The sequence below is a fragment of the Phaethon aethereus genome, assembly GCF_964289735.1.
Source record: "Phaethon aethereus genome assembly, chromosome: 3".
Classification (NCBI taxonomy): Eukaryota; Metazoa; Chordata; class Aves; order Phaethontiformes; family Phaethontidae; genus Phaethon; species Phaethon aethereus.
The window spans coordinates 118,569,494-118,587,584 of NC_138576.1; the positions used below are offsets into that span (position 1 = coordinate 118,569,494).

General features: G+C 40.3%; 1 protein-coding gene across 1 annotated transcript in view; it reads right to left on the bottom strand.

Moving 5' to 3' along the window:
• Positions 1-18,091, bottom strand: part of WDPCP (WD repeat containing planar cell polarity effector) — a gene marked incomplete at its 3' end in the record, with an annotated part of 107,590 nt that overhangs the window by 25,098 nt on the left and 64,401 nt on the right. The window contains exon 12 of the mRNA XM_081998064.1: positions 17,720-17,822. Coding sequence (XP_081854190.1) covers positions 17,720-17,822 — 103 coding nt within the window. The remainder of the gene's footprint in view (positions 1-17,719; positions 17,823-18,091) is intronic.

Genomic DNA, 18,091 nt, shown 5'->3' on the forward strand with positions numbered 1-18,091 from the left:
GACTGAGGTCCAAAAAGGATAATACAGTACCCATCAAGTCTCGATTTCTGCAATATGAGATAACACGAGCAGAATTTTTACCCCCCGCTTTCCAAAAAAACAAGCAGACCCCAAAAGTACTGATTTGAAGTTATTGAAGGTTTTATGCTAGCCGCAAGAAAAAACCCCTCTGTGGGCCTGATGCTGAGATTCCCATGGCCCTGTATTCAACCAAGCCCCAGGTCGCTACTGCATTTTTCTTTACTGTGTAGCAGTAGACATGAACAAGTTTGGAGGAGAAGAAAAGCAGAAGAAAGCGTCAGTAAAAGTGCAGGCTTAGCCCAATGACTGTGCTCTGTCTCTGCTGTAAGTGAAGTAGACAGCATCAGGTAAAATGAAATGACGTACGTTCTTGCGCTAGACCTCCTCTGGCTGCCAGGTGTTCTTTGCCCCACAAGAAAAACATGGACCAGAATAAACCCTGTACATTGACTCAGAGGAACTGAAAAGAATCATGAATGAGCAATACTGTCCCTGAAGGACACTCTGGACATGCTTAAGTTGGGGAGCAAGACCAGCTTTCCCTGGTTTTCACTGGGTTGTTCCTCCAAAGAAGCCAGGACAAAACTTCTACCGTTACTGGCATCTCCTACAAGTGGAGTAGGACACATTGAAGCCTCTGCCATTTGTGCTCCAGCAGTGCTTTTTGGTGTTAGAAAAAGCAGGAATGTTTTCAGAAATTATTTTATGCTATTAGGTTAAGCAGAAATAATGTCAGGTAAAGACAGAGAAGTATGTAAGATCTTTGACAAAGACAACCCGAATCTCGCCTTGCATTGGCACACCCTTTTTGGGAAAAGGATACACTGAAAACAAAATTGGTTGTTGATGACTGTACGACTATGTCAGTGCCTTAAACAGCATCAACATGAGCAATTAGACAGACAGCTCATTTCAGAATATTCCTGCTGAATGATCTACTTGGGAATGAAATTACTTTCTTTCTCATGTTATTCAGAATAATCATTCTCTACCTGTAAGTCCACTTAATTTAGAAAAGCAAAGTGGCTTTTATTTTGGAATAAGTGCATCCACAGGCAAAGTTCTTTCAAAATAGCTAATCTGGTCATTGCCACATGTAAACAAGCCCTTATAAATTGATGAGGATGGTAAAGAACTTGTGAAGGTATGGCCCAGGACTTCTTACTCAATTTGCAAGCACTTAGTTAGACCTATCTTCCTCAGGGCTAATATGGTGATCAACAGAGCTTATGGAGAGCCAGGTTCAATTTAAACAACATATTCGTATGTTTGAAAAAGAAATGAGCTTTTGAAAACTGTTTTCTTGTTTTGTCCCCTCAGGTTCCAAGTCTATCTTGCTTGAATTGATCCTTGCTTTTAAATACCACAGTCAAGTGATGATCTGGGATTTAGTAGATCTCAGAAGGGCTGATTGCCCATAAGGTTGGGTCTAAGCCTGGTAAGGGCTAGAGATGAAGGGCATGCAGGCTCTTCTAGAACAAGCGAGTGACTGATAAAGGGTAACTTTACGTTGCTTGCAGCTAGTTTCCTGGCTTTGGCTGAAGTAGAAATGTTTTGCTGTGTGCAGACTGCAAAGGAGAGGCTTAAATGTTAAGGTAGAAAACTATAGAAAGAACAGATCTTTTCAGGATGGGTTATGTCATCTTGTGCAATATGTGATTATTTGTTTTTCCTCCCAAGACTTTTCTGTTGCTAGAGTGCTCCTGGGAAAGAAAGGACCATCTCAGACTGGAAATCTGGGCTGACGTTGCTCTGACTGTGTTTGTGGTGGCTTAGTGCGTGTGTCCACACAGCGTGGCAGCAGCAAGAGCTATGTGGGAGATGCAAAGTGACCTAGATCAGCACCCCTAATTCCTGCAGCTGTGCTAGTTGCTCCGTCCTGTGCAAGTGTGATGTGAACCAAATACCAGTCATGCTAGAGACTGACCTCGTTTTCTTGGAGAAACCTGTGTAAAAATGGATATAACAACACTCTTGACACTTACCTCACAGGATGTTGTGAAGCTTAATTAAATGTGCGCAAAAGCATTTTGAGATCCTTAGATGAAAGATGTTTTTATAAATGCAAATTATAATAATTACGGCTAGTAACCACCATCAACTACTGAAACAATTAATTCAGGTTGCCACAGGCCATCACAACAACGTGTGCAAAGAGGCATCAGCCATTTAATGACATATATGTTGCGTGAGAACTCAAAGCCTTAAAAATGCTGTAAACAAAGAGGAAAAAACTAGATACTTGGGGCTTGCCCCTGCCGGGTGCAGTTGGTGGAAGTTTCCTCTATTGCTTCCATCATCCCTGTGTTTGCACTGCAACTCGTCCCCAGGGAGAAGAGCCCACCTTAAAGACTGCATTAATGGGATCATTTTAAGTCCCAATGATTCTTGTATTTAACATTACAAGGAAAATGAAAATGACTGCAAATAGCTTGGCTCACAAAAATTGGGAAATACATAAATATAACTCTGTTTTTTGTTTAATTCTCCCTCTCACCCCCCAGCCCAGCCTGCTTATAGCATCACAGAACGGACTTGGCTACAGGGTATTATCCAGCTGACTTTCCAAGGGCGAAAACAAAAGCTAAGCGATCAAGATGTGTCTGGCCAAATACTTAAAGGCCCAGTGCACACATTTAGCTGACAACTGACTGAAATCTGAACCATTTTGCTCAGCCTTTCTTGTTCCTTCAAAACTGATTTGGGCTTAAATAGCTAAAACCTACAGGTGTTTAAATGCTCTCCCTTGTCAGCAGAACAGCCTCATCAGACATGGTCTGAGGATGCGGTCAGACTGGAAGAGATATCCAAAGACCCCACAGGTGAATCCCAAAGAGCAGGCTAGCCCACCTGTGCCCCTCAGGCTTATTTCATTGCTCACCTTTAAAGACTAAAATTCAGAAGAGTAGTAGTTACTAAGCATCCAACTTACCAAAGCAATTAGGCTAAATGCACTGCAGCTAGAAATTTAAGCAATGCACTAAATTTAATTTGAGAATTCATGGTCATAAGACTGAAACCTTTAACATTTAACCTAGCAGCAAATTAAATCAGCATTCTGATCAAGTGAAAAATTCTATGCTATTGAAGTTTGAAAGTGTGAAGCACACACTTATTAAAAGGAGGATTTTTCTTTTTCTTTCAATGAAGAAAAACTTGGGACCAGTTCGTTGCCTAATCCAAATAATGGAGAAATGGGAATGGTATTTGTAAATAAAGCCCAAATTACAAAACAGTATCGCTTTCCGTCCTCTGCCAGACTAATGTGCTCATAGTCAGTGGGTTTCAAGGAAAAAAAAAGTTACTCATGCTGTAAGGTTGTATAGACTAGATTTACTCAGATATCAACGAGCTTAATACCTGCAGAGTTTAACAGGAGCTAGCTTTCCATGCACCAAAATTGAAAATGCTTATATGTTTTTTCAGTCCCTTTAAAAATACTGACTTTCTGTGACACTTCTTGTGCTTTAAGAATTAGGATACTAAGTCAGAAATTTCTTGGATAAGTTGTCATAAAATGAAGGTCGAATTTTTATGGGGGTCTCTGTGTGTATCTGCATAGAAAAATAGCAACACTGGTGCAATGTATAGAAAATATGTTACACAGCAGGTACCAACATGTTATTTTAAACCTACAAATTATACAACTTTATTGTGATGTGTATATATGCAAGTTGTGTGTTTGCACACACATGCACATAAATATACACACACAACATCCTGACATCCTGTTGCTAAGCTCTCTTAATGACACTTACATGGTGCTTTGTTAGATGTCTCTTGGCTAAATCTTACACTATGAGATAAAACTTGGACGCATTTTCTAAATGCACCTCAAGGCACCAGGACATAAAAGAAGTCGGGGTATTAGAGCACGTCTTGTTTTAACCATCTCTGGAGCACCCTGACTGACACTTTACAATTTACACGAAAGGTGTGGCTAATAAAGCCACTGAAGCAGATATAAGGGCAGGTCCGCCCTGATAGGCATTTACAGCCCGTCACTCACCCGCTCTGGTGCTTTGCTGCACAGACTTGCTGATAACCACCAGCACATTCTGCGGTTCGGCTGCCCAAAGGCCTTAAAAGCAGATGTGACCGTATGGGCATCTGAAAACCCCAACTGATGGGTTGACACTTTCCTTCCCGCCCCTTACCATTAGCAGAGACTAATTTAGAGGGAAAACGTAAAGCTTTGGAAAGGGGACACGCTACGCTTTGTGCATCTTTTCGAAGGGGAAATGCGACCTTGTAGAAACAGCGGGTTTTTCATTCCCAGGCTGTTCCTTCCACTCCCTGGGAAGATCTTCATCTGACTGGTATCCCTCAATTACAGAGTGGCATGAATACCAGGGTGGGTTTTTTTTTTTTTAAAATCCTCACGCAGGTAGTTTACATGATACGCTGTCATCTGCAAACACAAATACTTTCTCCCTGCCTATTTAAATAAACTCCGTCAGCAGGAGCAGTGGCTGTGGATGCCGCTTGGGAAGCTCAGAGTCCCAGAGGGAGTTGTGGGCAGCTCTTGGCACTGCTCGTGCTTCTGAAGGTATCCAGGAGGAAAGTCCATGGGAAGCAATGCAATGAGCTGATGCCGAGAAAAAAATCACCACGGCTCCTGTGGGAGTCCCCCACACCCACCTCCCCATTTCATTCCCTTTTTGCTCTTCTTCTCACTGAAGTAGCCAACAGGAGTTTGGAGATAAGATTCTGTCTGAGAGAGATGCTCACCTTTTTAGAAAAAAAACACTTTTCTTTTAAGAGAAGGTAATTAACCTTAACTGCATTCTTTGGTATCTGTTGAATACAGCATTGCGTGTCAGCCACTCCTTTCATCACTTAAAGTGCATTTTGTATCCATGGAAAGCAATTAATGTTCAATAGGGAAAGGTTGCCCTTACAAAGCATTTTCCTACATTCCTGCATTGCCACAGTGATCTTTTTCTTTCCTTACACACCACCACCAGTTCTTCTCACACAGACAGGCATCACCCAGAGATGTTTACTATCTACCTGGTTATTTCTGTGTCCTTGTAGTCCTTCCTTACAGCCTGACTCTGCTCCCCCTTCCCTGACTTTGGGCGGAAACTCTTCCTTGCACTTCACGTTTTGTGGGACACTTTTGGGCTGTTTGAGGCTGCAGGTGGGAACTCAACCCATTGCAGGGAGGAGGAACGAGTCAGGGGGAAACTGTCACCACGATCCTTTCTGTTTTGTAAAGAGCAGCTTGAAGCAATAGTCTCTCTACAAGAACAGCACTCAGTTTAAAGCGGGCTTATAGCTCTCTGCTGCTTTCAGGTCTATTTTACTAATGGTTTTGCTTCAAAATCAGCAAAATTACCTTTGGACTCAACTAAACTGAGAGTGCCATGTGAGCTGGTTGTGCCTGGCCCCAGAGCTTCTACTTCCACCGCGATGGAGCAGGGGGTACAGCTGGCTACAGTGGCTAGTGCTGGGGGTTTCTCAAGCTGCCAGCCCAGCTGGCATTTCCATCTGCTCCCTTTGTATCACAAACAAGAAGAAGAACCTGGTCTGAAACGACATGTAAAAATAAGGAACTCTTAAATTTATATTTCTGAAGTCAAAATAAATGTGTAGGATAGCAGGAACCTTCAAGCCCCCACCAGTACCAATAAAAAAGAAAGGTTTAATCACTGCTATTTAAGACGGTACAAAGCAAAAGAGAGAGAGGGTGCAAGGAAGCCAAAATATAGGAGACAGCTTTCTAGGCAAGCTGAGTAGCATAAAGAAGTAGAACAACATCATCGTGGCAACTCCCAATATGAGAACCGTCAAGGATTACTTCATAATTTTGTATTAGCAGGTGGCTTGAGCCATTTAATCGGGCATCTTTTCTATTCCTCATGCCTATAATTATCTACTATGAAGACAAGGTCAAATTGGCACATGAGATTTTTCTTTCCCCATCCCCAACTTGAAGGGCGACCAAATCTTGGAAGTCTTTGACATCTTAAAGAGAACTGCAGCTACCCAGCTTGGGGAATTGTAGCAGAGATGGTAGCTGAGGATCCCTGCCTTGGCCCCTGGGCTGTGCAGTGCATGCTCAGGACTCCTGTGTCATGCAGTTACTAGAAAACTGAAAGTAGCTAAAAGAAAAGCCAGCATGCTCAGATACTCATTACAGTAGCATGGTGCTACTCAAGATTTAATTTATCAATATAAAAAAAAAAAATTAACCCAAATTTAAACAATGCTCACAATCTCTTCCATCTCAAAAGAGAAAAGAGGAAGGCAAAGCTGAATCCAAATGATCTTCTTGCACAAGATTCCCCGAGTCTGGTGAAGGCCAAGTTGATTTAGCCTTTATGTTGACCTGACCTAAATCTGATTAAAGTTAATGATGGAAACATTTCCAGTTCCAAACATAACGGGAGAAAATGCTATCCTACAAGTACTTGAGGTATTGTCAATGCTAGAGGCAACTAGAGAATATTTTAAAATTAATTTTCTTCCCAAAACTGATTTTTACTTTAAAACTGTACTAACTTTCAAAACTCCCATGTAAAGAAAAACTGTTTGCTACCTTTGACATCTCATTTTGGGAAATGTCTGAAACTTTGTTTAAAAACAACTGCAAACTCCTTAATATATGTCATGGTTTTACTATTTTTTCACTATGCATACCGCTGATGCACCAAAATAAGGTAGTATTTCAGAAACCAAAATTTGCTTTAACACTAGTTTTTAAGTTTTTATATCCTTTCCTCCTGAATGAGTGGAAATTTTAATTGTTTTTCTAATACAGTATTTTAACCAACTTGTGCAGGACCGACCCATCTATAAGCATCAACACGGGCAGGCACCAACTTACATGAGTAATTTAACATTTGCATATGGGCAAAGCAGTTTACCTCCTACGGACTGCAAATTACTAGTAGTATTGACTATTTCTTTTGTCCCCCAATAGGGTGTCAGATCAGCGTTCTGGTTTTGCAAATATCACACTTCTTTGACAACTGCAGCACCGGGAACCTGAGACACTGAATGAAATGCAGACAGACTTATCTGTTAGTAAATAACTTCAATTAGGTGATGGAAAAACCTGAAATAAAAATTTTCTTGCTTTCTTCAAGCTTCCCATTCCTCTCAGTTGCATATTGTATTTTCCCTGAGTCGAAAATGAGAAGTTTAGGATGGGGTGGCATCCCTGCACGCCCCAGAACAGCCTTTGTGTATCATGGTTGCTGTCACACTGACACCTAATGGTAGATATGAACTAGAGTATTACGGCTGGTTTCCCAGGGGTGTGCATTTACCCTGTGTTGTAAAAATTCCTTCAAATTACAGAAAATAAGTGAGCTTAGAAAATGGATTTCACCTGACCGTGTGGTTAACCTCTGGGAGGGCAGTGCTGGAAACACGACGCTGGCGGGGAGAAGCTGAGGGAGCAGTGCCAAATTAGCACAAGAGCGAGGGGCCGTGGCATGGGGCTCGGATGCTGCCAAAAGGATGGGCAGCTGGTCACAGAGAGCTCATGCAGTCCCCAAAGGAAAAAAAAAAAAGCACCTGAAGCTAAAATGAGCTGGCCAAAGTCATCCAGTAGGTTAGTGATGGCTGGAAAGGTCCAATTTTGTTCAGTCCCTGACCTGCTGTGCTGTTTCTGATCCCAACGAGTGGGCAGCAAAGCTCTCAAACACACAAGGGAATAGGTTGGGACAGTGTAGCTGATAATAACATATGAAAATAAGGCATTGACTAAAGCTCATGCTTCCTTCAGGCATTTTTGAGGAAATCAGGAATTTTTCTGCAGCGTTTTACTGTTAAAATTCCGTCTATTACGGTGATCAGAGTGGAGTGCTGTGGTCCTAATTCTTCCCTCACATAACTAAGAGGCAACAGCAGCACAGTCAGCAGGACAATCTGGGCTTACGTTGCAGCAGACTATGCCCACACAGGCTCCGAATCCATGGCTGTGAGCTAAACAAGTCGCCATTTGGTGGCTAAAAGCAAGGGCCTAAGGTGAGCACTTTGTAGCTCTTTTTCTTTGGCCACAACGCATCCTGTGTAGTAAAATAAATAATTAATTGTAGCCATAATGTTTCATCTGGTTAATAAAAGCTTGTATTATTTAGGCAGAGGTGTGGTGAAACTTAGCAATGAACTTCAAAAGATGATTCAGGAGAAGTTTAGACTGGGTCCCAAATCTTCCCTTCCACGGGTTACGTGGCGCAGTCAGAGGGTGAGCTCATGTAAGGCTCCTGGTGGTTGATGAGCAGCAACGCTTCCAGGTGATGTAAGATCAGGTCCTGGGGTTATTCTGCAAGGTCTCTGGAACGGCCCCAGAACCTGCTCTTCACCTGCTGCACTTCAGGCATATTTGGATATTGCCAGGGGGGATTTTCAGCAGTAAGAACATTAGCAAAGGAAATGACTAAATTTAGCAGAGGTATATGAATAACCATAGTAAGAAGCAGCAGAAGGTATGTTACATCAAGCAAAAAATGTAAGCTAGCAGTTGTTATGAAACAATGTTATATTTTTGAAAAAACTAGAAGCCATGCATAGGTTTTTAACACAATTCCACAGGAAAGAATATCGTCTTCCGTGCTCCTTTACAGCGAAAATTTTTAATCTATCAATTAAGCAGTTAATCCTTGGGATCCTATTTATGTGAGAACTACACCCTGACTTTTTACTGATCTTGTGGTATGCAAGGACTCAAAGCTGTGCTCGGAGCCATCACCGGTGAAGGACAGCAAGAAAGTCCTTGTAGCTCCTGCCACTGGTTCCTCACGAGAAGTTGGGCTGAGCTCTGAGCACCGTCCAGACAGGGCTGGTGGAGTCGGGCTCGGCAAGCCTCCATGCTGACATCAAACACAGCCTTGCAGACACATTTGAAAGGGATCACTTTAAATGTGGGCAAGAGGTGTGTGGGGGGACGCTGTGCCCTCCCAGAGGGCAGAGGAGAAGCGGGGACACGGGTGCTGGGGAGCCCGAGCTCCTGGGGAAGGTGGGCGTTACAGCCAGGGCCTGGGCTGGGAGGGCATCTTTGGTTATCATAAAGATGAAAAGGTGGGACCTGCAGTCTACCTGCAGTAACTAACTAATTATAATGATCACCATGCACGCTTATAAGCTATTATTAATGATATCTTTTCATCACATGATAATATTTTGCCATTTCATAATATCAACATTGCAGAGATAACCAATGCTACCTCACAATCTATTGTTAAGACTGTATTTTACAGTTTGAAATCTAGCACAATTCAGGACTTTTGGTAACTTGAATGCGTGAAAAATATTATTGAAGGGCAGGTATTATTCATGCATGAGTTCAGGAGTTGCAGCAGCCTCATGACACTGAGATTTAAAGTAAAAAGAAGTCTTGGTGCAGGCTAACCAACAGGAAGGATATTTAGGGAAAAGGTATTTCAAACAGCTGAAATGAAATACAGAGTGCATGTTGAGGGAGGAAAACGGTAATTCTGGACGTACTTATTGCCTTGCATTAAGCACTGTTGAAAAGTTTTTCACCGATGCTTTTTCATAAACAGCCCATTTCTTTTCTTCTTCTAGCCAAGTCTGGCACGTTAGAAAGTGCAAGACTGACGACAGCGATGGGTGCAAAGCTTACTCGCCGGCCGCGCTGAGCTCTTCCCTATAGCTTTCACCAGTGATACCCTGATTAGAATGTCACTAGCCCTGAGATGGGATTTTAATGGAGAACTTGGTTTTGTTAGGCTGAAAGCCTAACAAGAACTAACAACAGGTCATTAAACACCTTTGCTTTTGCTGGGGGAGTTTTTCAGGGGTGAACCATCAAGCAGTCTCTTGTACAGGAATCTTTGGAGGAAAACAGCCTCAACCTCTGATTTTGCCGTGGGCAATTCCACGGTATCCCCACGTAAGAGCCTGTGGTGTGGCTGGGGAGTGTAGTAAAAGAGGAGGCAATAAATAAATAGTCCTTCAACGTTTTTGTTTGTTTGATCAGAACCCAGATGTGCCAAGATTCTCATATTTTGTTACAAGAGTTGGTCCTTCTGAGCACAGGAATCTACAGCTTTCTCCTGATGTTGACTCTGCTGTATCTGATCACTACTTCTAAAACTCACCTGCACGGGGAATATTTGGTGATAATTCTTCAGTAGGCCATTACATAAAGACTGAATGTTGAAATATTACAATCAAATGTTAAATTGACACTTCGCATCAGCCCACCATCATACCTCTTTCCAATTCCTTTGCTGTCATGCCACTGATGTGATGAATTGCAGCCTGTCACATCACGTTACGTTACGCAGAACAAACAGGACAAAACACATACCAACTGCCATGCAAATATGTGTTTGCCAACTCTTTTCAGTGCGTAGAAATGCAACCAGCGAATTCCCTACCAGAAAACTAGAGGCTCTAGGATGGCTCTAGGGTGTGTGAGACAAACATGCCTCCGACACGCCGTGAACATACAGATACGCAGCTCTCAGCCAGCTACAGCAATTATGAAAGCACCTCCTGCTGTGATTATTTCTTGTTCCTTCAGAAAAAAAAGCAGCAGCAGATTCTGTGGCTGCTGACGTCATGAAGCAAAATATAAATACGTAATAATTAATCCAGCGCTTGTGTTCAGATTTGGAGCTATTTTTATGACTGGCCAGATTTTGGCTGTGTATGTGTAAATACAACACCTACTTATGTACACACACACGTGCATGCTATGAGATGTGTGAATATACATTATGTGGCTTTTACCTGCAGCCTTTTAGCCTACATGTGGGCCTTTTGAAGCTAATGGGAGATTTACCAGGGGCTTTTTCACAGAGCTGTAGGCAAGACAAGAATCCAGCACATATGAATATTATACTATAATGATATAGTGTAAATCATCTAGTTTGACCTACAGTGAATTACAGGCCATTAAATTTCATCCAGGTATCCTATACCGAGCCAGAAAAACTTGTGTTTGACTAATGCATAAATTGTATTTGGCTAAAACCTACTTCCCAGAAAGGTATTCATTTAGCCTCCATGCAAAGACACTTTCCCTGCATCAATTTCTTTGATAGTTTGTTTCAACAGTTTATTTTAACTACATGTGCTGTTTATTTAAATTGACTTCAGTCTATGGAGTCAGTGCCGAGAAGTCAAATTCCTACTTAAATTCCTAGCTATAATGTCAATGGATACCTGAGTACTGACTTGTTTCTCTTTACTTGAATGCCATGCCATGGGCATCCCTTCAAAATCTTTTATGCTGAACTACTCTTTATCATGTAACATCCTCACCCAAGGAATCGCTCTGTGAATTGTTTTCACTTCTGTAACATCTTGATGTTGCCACGGAAAATAAGTTGTTTACTTGGTAATTAGCGCCATCCATTCTCTATTGTCTATGTGCATCAACTTTGCTGGAGGTTATAGGGATAAGATGGAAATGTACTGAAAGATCTGTGAGATGAGAGACCTCACGTACCCTGCACTAACCTAATTGTTAGTAGAATAAATACAAATCAGACACAGACAACTCCTTTCAACTGGATTTGGAAATACTGCAATTCTTTTTTGTTTATAAACCAGTCATAGTATATGGCTATAGATACAAAAAATTTAACTCTCTAAAGCTGCCTCTTCCAGTTACTGATTTTTCTTTTTTTTCTACTCAACACATCATTTAAAATGAAGGCAAAAAATAGTTTTTGGTAAGACTTTTTCATATTAAATAGGGCATAATTTTACTGCTGACAGATATTACAAAATACGGGTATCATTAAAATTAAAATATTAAGGAGAATAGTGTCTTCATTTCGGGCATATAGTAGGTGCTTTTTAAATCAGGTTCTGTAGTGGGCAAGAATACGTCACGATAAAGAAGGGAAAAAAATGGAATGTCATGATTATTCTAAAGCTTGACACAAACCTATAAATCTCTTTCAAGTGAAGATACACAGATCTTTGTGTAGACCTCTGCAGCTAAGCAAACCAGCTAGCCTTTGATGTACTTATAATTATTAGGGGCTGAGGATTATGTCTTTAGGCAAAGCTGTCTAGCAGTGGGAAGGTATAGATCAAAACTGACATCATGACACAAGCAAGCGGAGAGGTGAGATGAGGTGGAGCCAAAAATAGTTTGTCATTACTATAGACCTTGAGTAAAACAAATGACTCCACTTCTCGAAAAGAACACAAAGAGGGGAGCAATTAGTGCCTGTAACCTCTCCACAGAGTAAAATCCTCACTAATAGTTGGAAAATTAAAATGTAATTAACAAAAAGCTAAACATCAGAATAAAGAAGACGATTCAGCAGATCCACTTAGTTATATGGGAACATATTGGTACACTCCCAATGAGACAGGAACGCCAGGCTGCGAATTCAGAACCACCACTGCAATAGGCTTCCAGGCCATGAGTGCTGGGTGCCACCTGCTCCTCTTGAAACCAGGGGACTCAAGCAGTCTATACCAAGTAGAGCATCCTTACAAACCAGGGTCTTTGTCATTTTTTTGTAGGGGACAGGAGTTCTGGTAAAGCCAGGCCTACTCGTGAGCTTGTTACTTGCCAAAATCCCCCATCCAAAGCCCAGTGAAGATGGCGGAAATCTTTTCATTGTGTTTAGTGGGCTCTGCATCAAATGCTGTGTGTGGTTTGATACATGCAGGAGAGTGTACATACGAGCATGGTTAAATACTTTAAAATTACTATGGATCTTCAAAGACACTCATCTTGTGTGGCAGAAAATTAAAAAAGTGCTTGTGGAAACTAATTTCTTGCCATAGGTTAACTGCCAATCATACTTAAAAAACATTTTTCATTAAAAATGTTTCCCTGACTCTCTGGGGCAAAAGTCACATTATTAGAAAAATAAAAGCAAAGGCTTTGATTCCAGGGGTTTTGATTGACTTAAACTGAAAATCTAAATAAATAAATAGGAGATCTAACACTTACACTGAAGGGTGCAGAGCTCCAAAACACTGTAGCATAAACAGGTGTCCCCCGAGTCTATCCAGTTCACAGTTCATCTCTGTACTAGATAATACCTTTTAAACATGCCATAAACACATTACGCAGTGAAACAAAAATCATGCCATGAAGTAAAAGGCAGGAAATGAAGAAGGCTTTGTCATCAGCGTCAGAGAGGGTATATGAGGGGAAGGAAGAAGTCTATTGCTTGATAGATGAAAGGAGTCATTATGGATCAGAAGAGGAATAAACGTTATCAACTAGGCTAATGCAGAGCCAGAGAAGGTTACAAAAACAGGGGGACAATTCTAAACATGGTCTTGAAATGCAAGCAGGCTTGCCAGGACTGTCAGTAATAGGGGAAGATCTGAGTAAATTACAAGTGATTTAGCAGACTGTATGCAAGACCAGACTGGTATCTCAGACACACTGTATGGAAGACAAAACTTTATAGCATGTCATTATTAATTATCACAAAGAACATGTAAGCCATACAATATAAAATACTATCACAGAACTAAGAAGAAATGAATAAACTATCTGCTTAAGGTTCAAACTGGAGACATTCCTTGCCAGTAAGGTGAAACATGTAGGGCCCCTACATTTTGAATGTCATTTTATGAACAGTGTGGGAAATCAGACCTCAGTCTCTGTGAGAACTGATAAGATTTCCTTGCAAACGTTATGGAATATTTCCAGAACTGTTTTAAAATTCTATTTTAAGTGGAAAAACCTCAAACGCTTTCCTGAGACATTACTGAACCACCAAAAAGTTAGTCAGTCCCATCTAGCATTTAAGAACAATGCAATTATCTCAACATCAGTGTAAGAAACCTCTGTTAGAAATGTTGCCTAAACATTAGTGTTACTAATATTCTGAATTTAATTCTAAGTAGAAATACAAGGTTTCCCAATTTGCCTTTCAACTATTCAGCAGTTATCTGTCTTGTCACAACATGAATCCCTTTTGGGTGAAAGCTATTGATTTGAAGGTTAAAATCATCTTGCTAGGTCCTAATGTAATTTGTTGGAAGTTGGCCTTGGGAAACTTTCTGACACTGACTACATATGCTCTTTGTTGGATATTCATTGAGCAATGATGTCTGAAACGCTGAGTTCTTCACCTCCGTGATCATTATTAGTTGTGGCATTTCTTAACAGGCTGTGCCATGTCAGTTCTTTGCAACTCAAGTTTTACATTAGCAACCTACAGTTTACAGCACTGAACAGACGCGCTCTTCCACCACAGACAATATTGTACCTGGTTACTTTTGTTCCAGGAGCATATATGTGAGGCTACACCCATAAATAGAATTTATTAGTAAGCCTATAAATATTGTCAATATTGAAGAAAGTCCTCTCTGTTTTAATCAAGTGAATGAGGTGCACAGAATATATTTTTGGGAAGGCTAAATGAGAACTCCCTGACCTCGTTAAGGAACCCGTAGATCTACTACAGAAATAATTCAACAGGAAATCTTTGGCAGAGGAAACCACAATATCTATGGCCACTGGTCTGCTGATCAAACGGGAGTGGAGAAAGAGAAGACAGCTAATGCAGCCTCTGAGATGTATGGTACCATTACTTCAATCTTCTCATGCCTCAAGATGCATTTTCACAGGCTGTCAAACATAAAATCTTATGAGAATAATTTTCTTTAGAAGATTTTAATCAGTTGAACAAAGTATCTGATTCTGCCAAAATCGTAACAGAGAACAGCAGCAAGCTCACTTGACACTTCATCTTGCTCAGTAATTTTGTCACAAAACTACTATGCTCTGAAGGTCTTACAGGTGTTTTTACCACACACACACGGACATTCTTAGCTTTGATGGTGGCTTCTTCAAAACAGTGTAGAGCAAACAACAATCACGTGAAGAACTGAGAAGAGCTAAAATTCAGAAAAATTTAAAATAATCAATCTATTTCTAGTTTTATCCTGACACAAATCTTGATCTAATATATGTGAGGAATCTTCCAATGATTATAGAACTCTGGATGACATCTATAAATATAAGCTGAAATTATATTGTCATTCTACATTATTTGTAGGAGCTTGAAACTTTTCCAAAAGCCTGAGTTTGAAATATATTATGTTTGAAGTGAGCCCTGTACACAGAAATATCTTGACAAATTAAATATATCTGGGGCAAGATGGAGCACTCTCAAGGGCTTGGGAATCAGCCAGGAGTACTGACTCATGTTATTTTCAAGTAGTGTTGAGCTAAGTTTTGGGGATGGGCTAGCTCAGGAAATATCATCAGATGTTGGTATACGAGAACGGTTCACACTTGTACTATTTAGGACCAAATATTATACTGTGAGATATATATGCAATATGCTGTAGAGTGGCCAGAGATTTAGAGAGGTGTTCAGTATAACTTGGCATCAGTAGCACTGATTGCACCTTGTTGCCTCTGTTTGCTTAGGTTGCTGCCTTCTTGTAGAAGTCTGAAGTGGGTACTCAAGAAGTTTGGTGTTTGATCTGGGAAGTGTGACCACTGGTGAACTGAGTGGCTGAAAGCCCCAGAGGGCAGCAACTAGATGAAGACAACTGGGCTCAGGAGACGGTTAGGGGACACAGTCTTGTTTGAAACTGCATTTTAAAGCTTCTGGCTCTAGCATGAGCTTTTCCTCCTCCTCTCAAAATGTTAGACAAATATAGTAATTTACATATAAAGCATTTGTTATCTTTTGTTTTCAGTGGGTCCACAAAGTTCATGTCTCATGACACCTTTTTTGCTAACAACAGTTTATGAAATAAAAACATAATCAAGAAAGGACGTTAGAATAAAATATAATAAAACAAAACATGTGGCTGAGATTTCACATGTTTAAGATGAGATCCAGTCTGCAGTGAAACGAACTCATGGGAGATTCCTGTTTATTTTCATATAAAATTAAGTGGATGCAAGTTCATTACCGTTTATAGACTGAATCTCAGTGACAGTTTGTCCCAGGGGCATTGAAAAGTATTTTAAATCATTCTGATAGTTAATTATTCAGCAAATGAGAACACTTTAAAGACTTTATCATATAAAATTACTTGAATAATTTATGCTTATGGGGCATTACAGAGGTAACTGTAGGACTTCTCTGAAGGAGGGGAAGACCGTGTTCCTGCACATTTACAACTGAACCGTAGTAACACGTGTACTACATCTGATATGCAAGTAAGACATTTGTGCTCACCTCAGGTTTCTTTCCTATCCCTCTCTTTGCTTATGTGTCTATAATACTATATAAGGCTCTCAGTAAACTTAAAAATAGCCTAGCTTTGGAAATCTAGTAATAGTGTTAGTTTGTCAGGAATTAAACGAAGACACAAAGTAAGGCTTACATTTTCTGTATTAAGTGTAAGAGAACAGATAGTGATCAGATATAAGTCTGTGGTATCATAGTTACATTAGGTGCAGAGGACAACTACCAAAGAAGTAAGAGAAGAGAAAGTAAGGGAGATGTAACAGCACACTTTAAAGAGTGCCCTGTAACAGATAACCAAAACAATCCAAACTGTTTTTGGCAATTCCAGTGGTGAAAGGGCTTGCCCAAAGGCCCAGATGTGGTGCAAAAAGTGTTTGAAGTGTCTTAAGGTGGAAGACGAAAGACCCTGAAGAAAAGAGTTCAGGACAGGCACTGCTTGATTTCTACTCCACTGCAGAGGGAAGGAGGTGATACTGTAGTGTATAGACTTGAAAGACATGGATTTATACAATACATAGAAATAGCCACATATATAGAAATAGCCACATAAGTGCACACATCACCTCTCTGCATTTCTATATATTTGAATGGCATTTGCCTGTATGCTCTGGGTAAACACCGAGATGCACAGTTCTAAAAGAATCCTGTGTTACCCAAGATCTCAAAGGTTTTGTGACTCCTTCTGAGTCTTAATCATATTCCTCTTCTTGGCATGGGACAAGGACAAAAGCTCAGTGATTTTCTTTAATATTCAAAAATGCAGTAGAATAAGCAAAAGAGCACTGTGCATATTTTATACAAACATTTTGTGTTGTTTTTTTTCCCTTTGCCTACTTTCTCTCTGCTGGAGAACAGCTACCTAGACTTAGATCCCTTCTGCTTGGTTTGTGCTGTAGGCCCGAAATCAGAACAGTCTACATATTTGCATACATGTCTTAATGAAACTTTCAAGGAAACACAAGGAGAAAGTGAATGAGTTGTGAGTTCCCCTGCCTGAAAAGTTGTCTGTCTTTGAGCTATTAGTCTAACCCTGCAATTTTAGCATCAATATTCCATACGGAACTGCAAGAATCCCACTGCATGTGAGGCTGTTACTTTAACGCCAGGATATGAGCCTGTGTTCACATCAGTGAATGTTTCATCTGAATGCTGCCAAAGCATTAATGATGTGACTCCAGTTATTGGCACAGTGTGCACAAGCGAATATTTAGAGGTGAATGAGATTGCCATACCTAGCCTTTAATGCTGGTATGAACAAGGGTTTTCAGATTCAGTCCCTTACCTCTTGAACTCAGTTCAGTTTGTACAGCCTGAACTTTTCTATATAGCCATAGTATCAATCTTTTTTGCTTCATAGCTATTGCATTGACACAGTCCTCACGTGGGTATTAAACGGCAAAGCTATGTTATTTTTATAAGCCTCCCTCTTTAGTTATGAATAAAAATACCACCTCACTTTCAAAGAAAAACAATGCAATCAAAACAATAAACTACCCTACAAATACAACATGGTGTTGTACAGGACAAGTATTGATTAAAACAAAAAGGGCTTTTTAAACACCATTAATTCTTACCAATTCCAGTAGTTATTGATTCTGCATCAATGTCATTAGCCTTTTTCTTTGCCACTTCAGCTAGTGCCAATTCACCCTTATCTAGTGCAAGGTAATGGATGTCCTTTGGAAATAAAAGAGAAAAAAAAAAGATTAATCTAAAATGAATCTCATAGGAGTAACAAAAGGGATTTTGAAAGAAAGAGGTTCTTTTATTATTTAGATCACAAACACAGATGAAACTGATGAACCTACCATTACATTTTAATTCCCTCCCAATGCAAATTTATTAGCTTACTTGTGCTATTGCATACAGCAATGAATAAAACACTGACCGATCATGCACTGATAAAAGTGAAGCTATTGACTCAGTGTATGAAAGAAACCAATCTG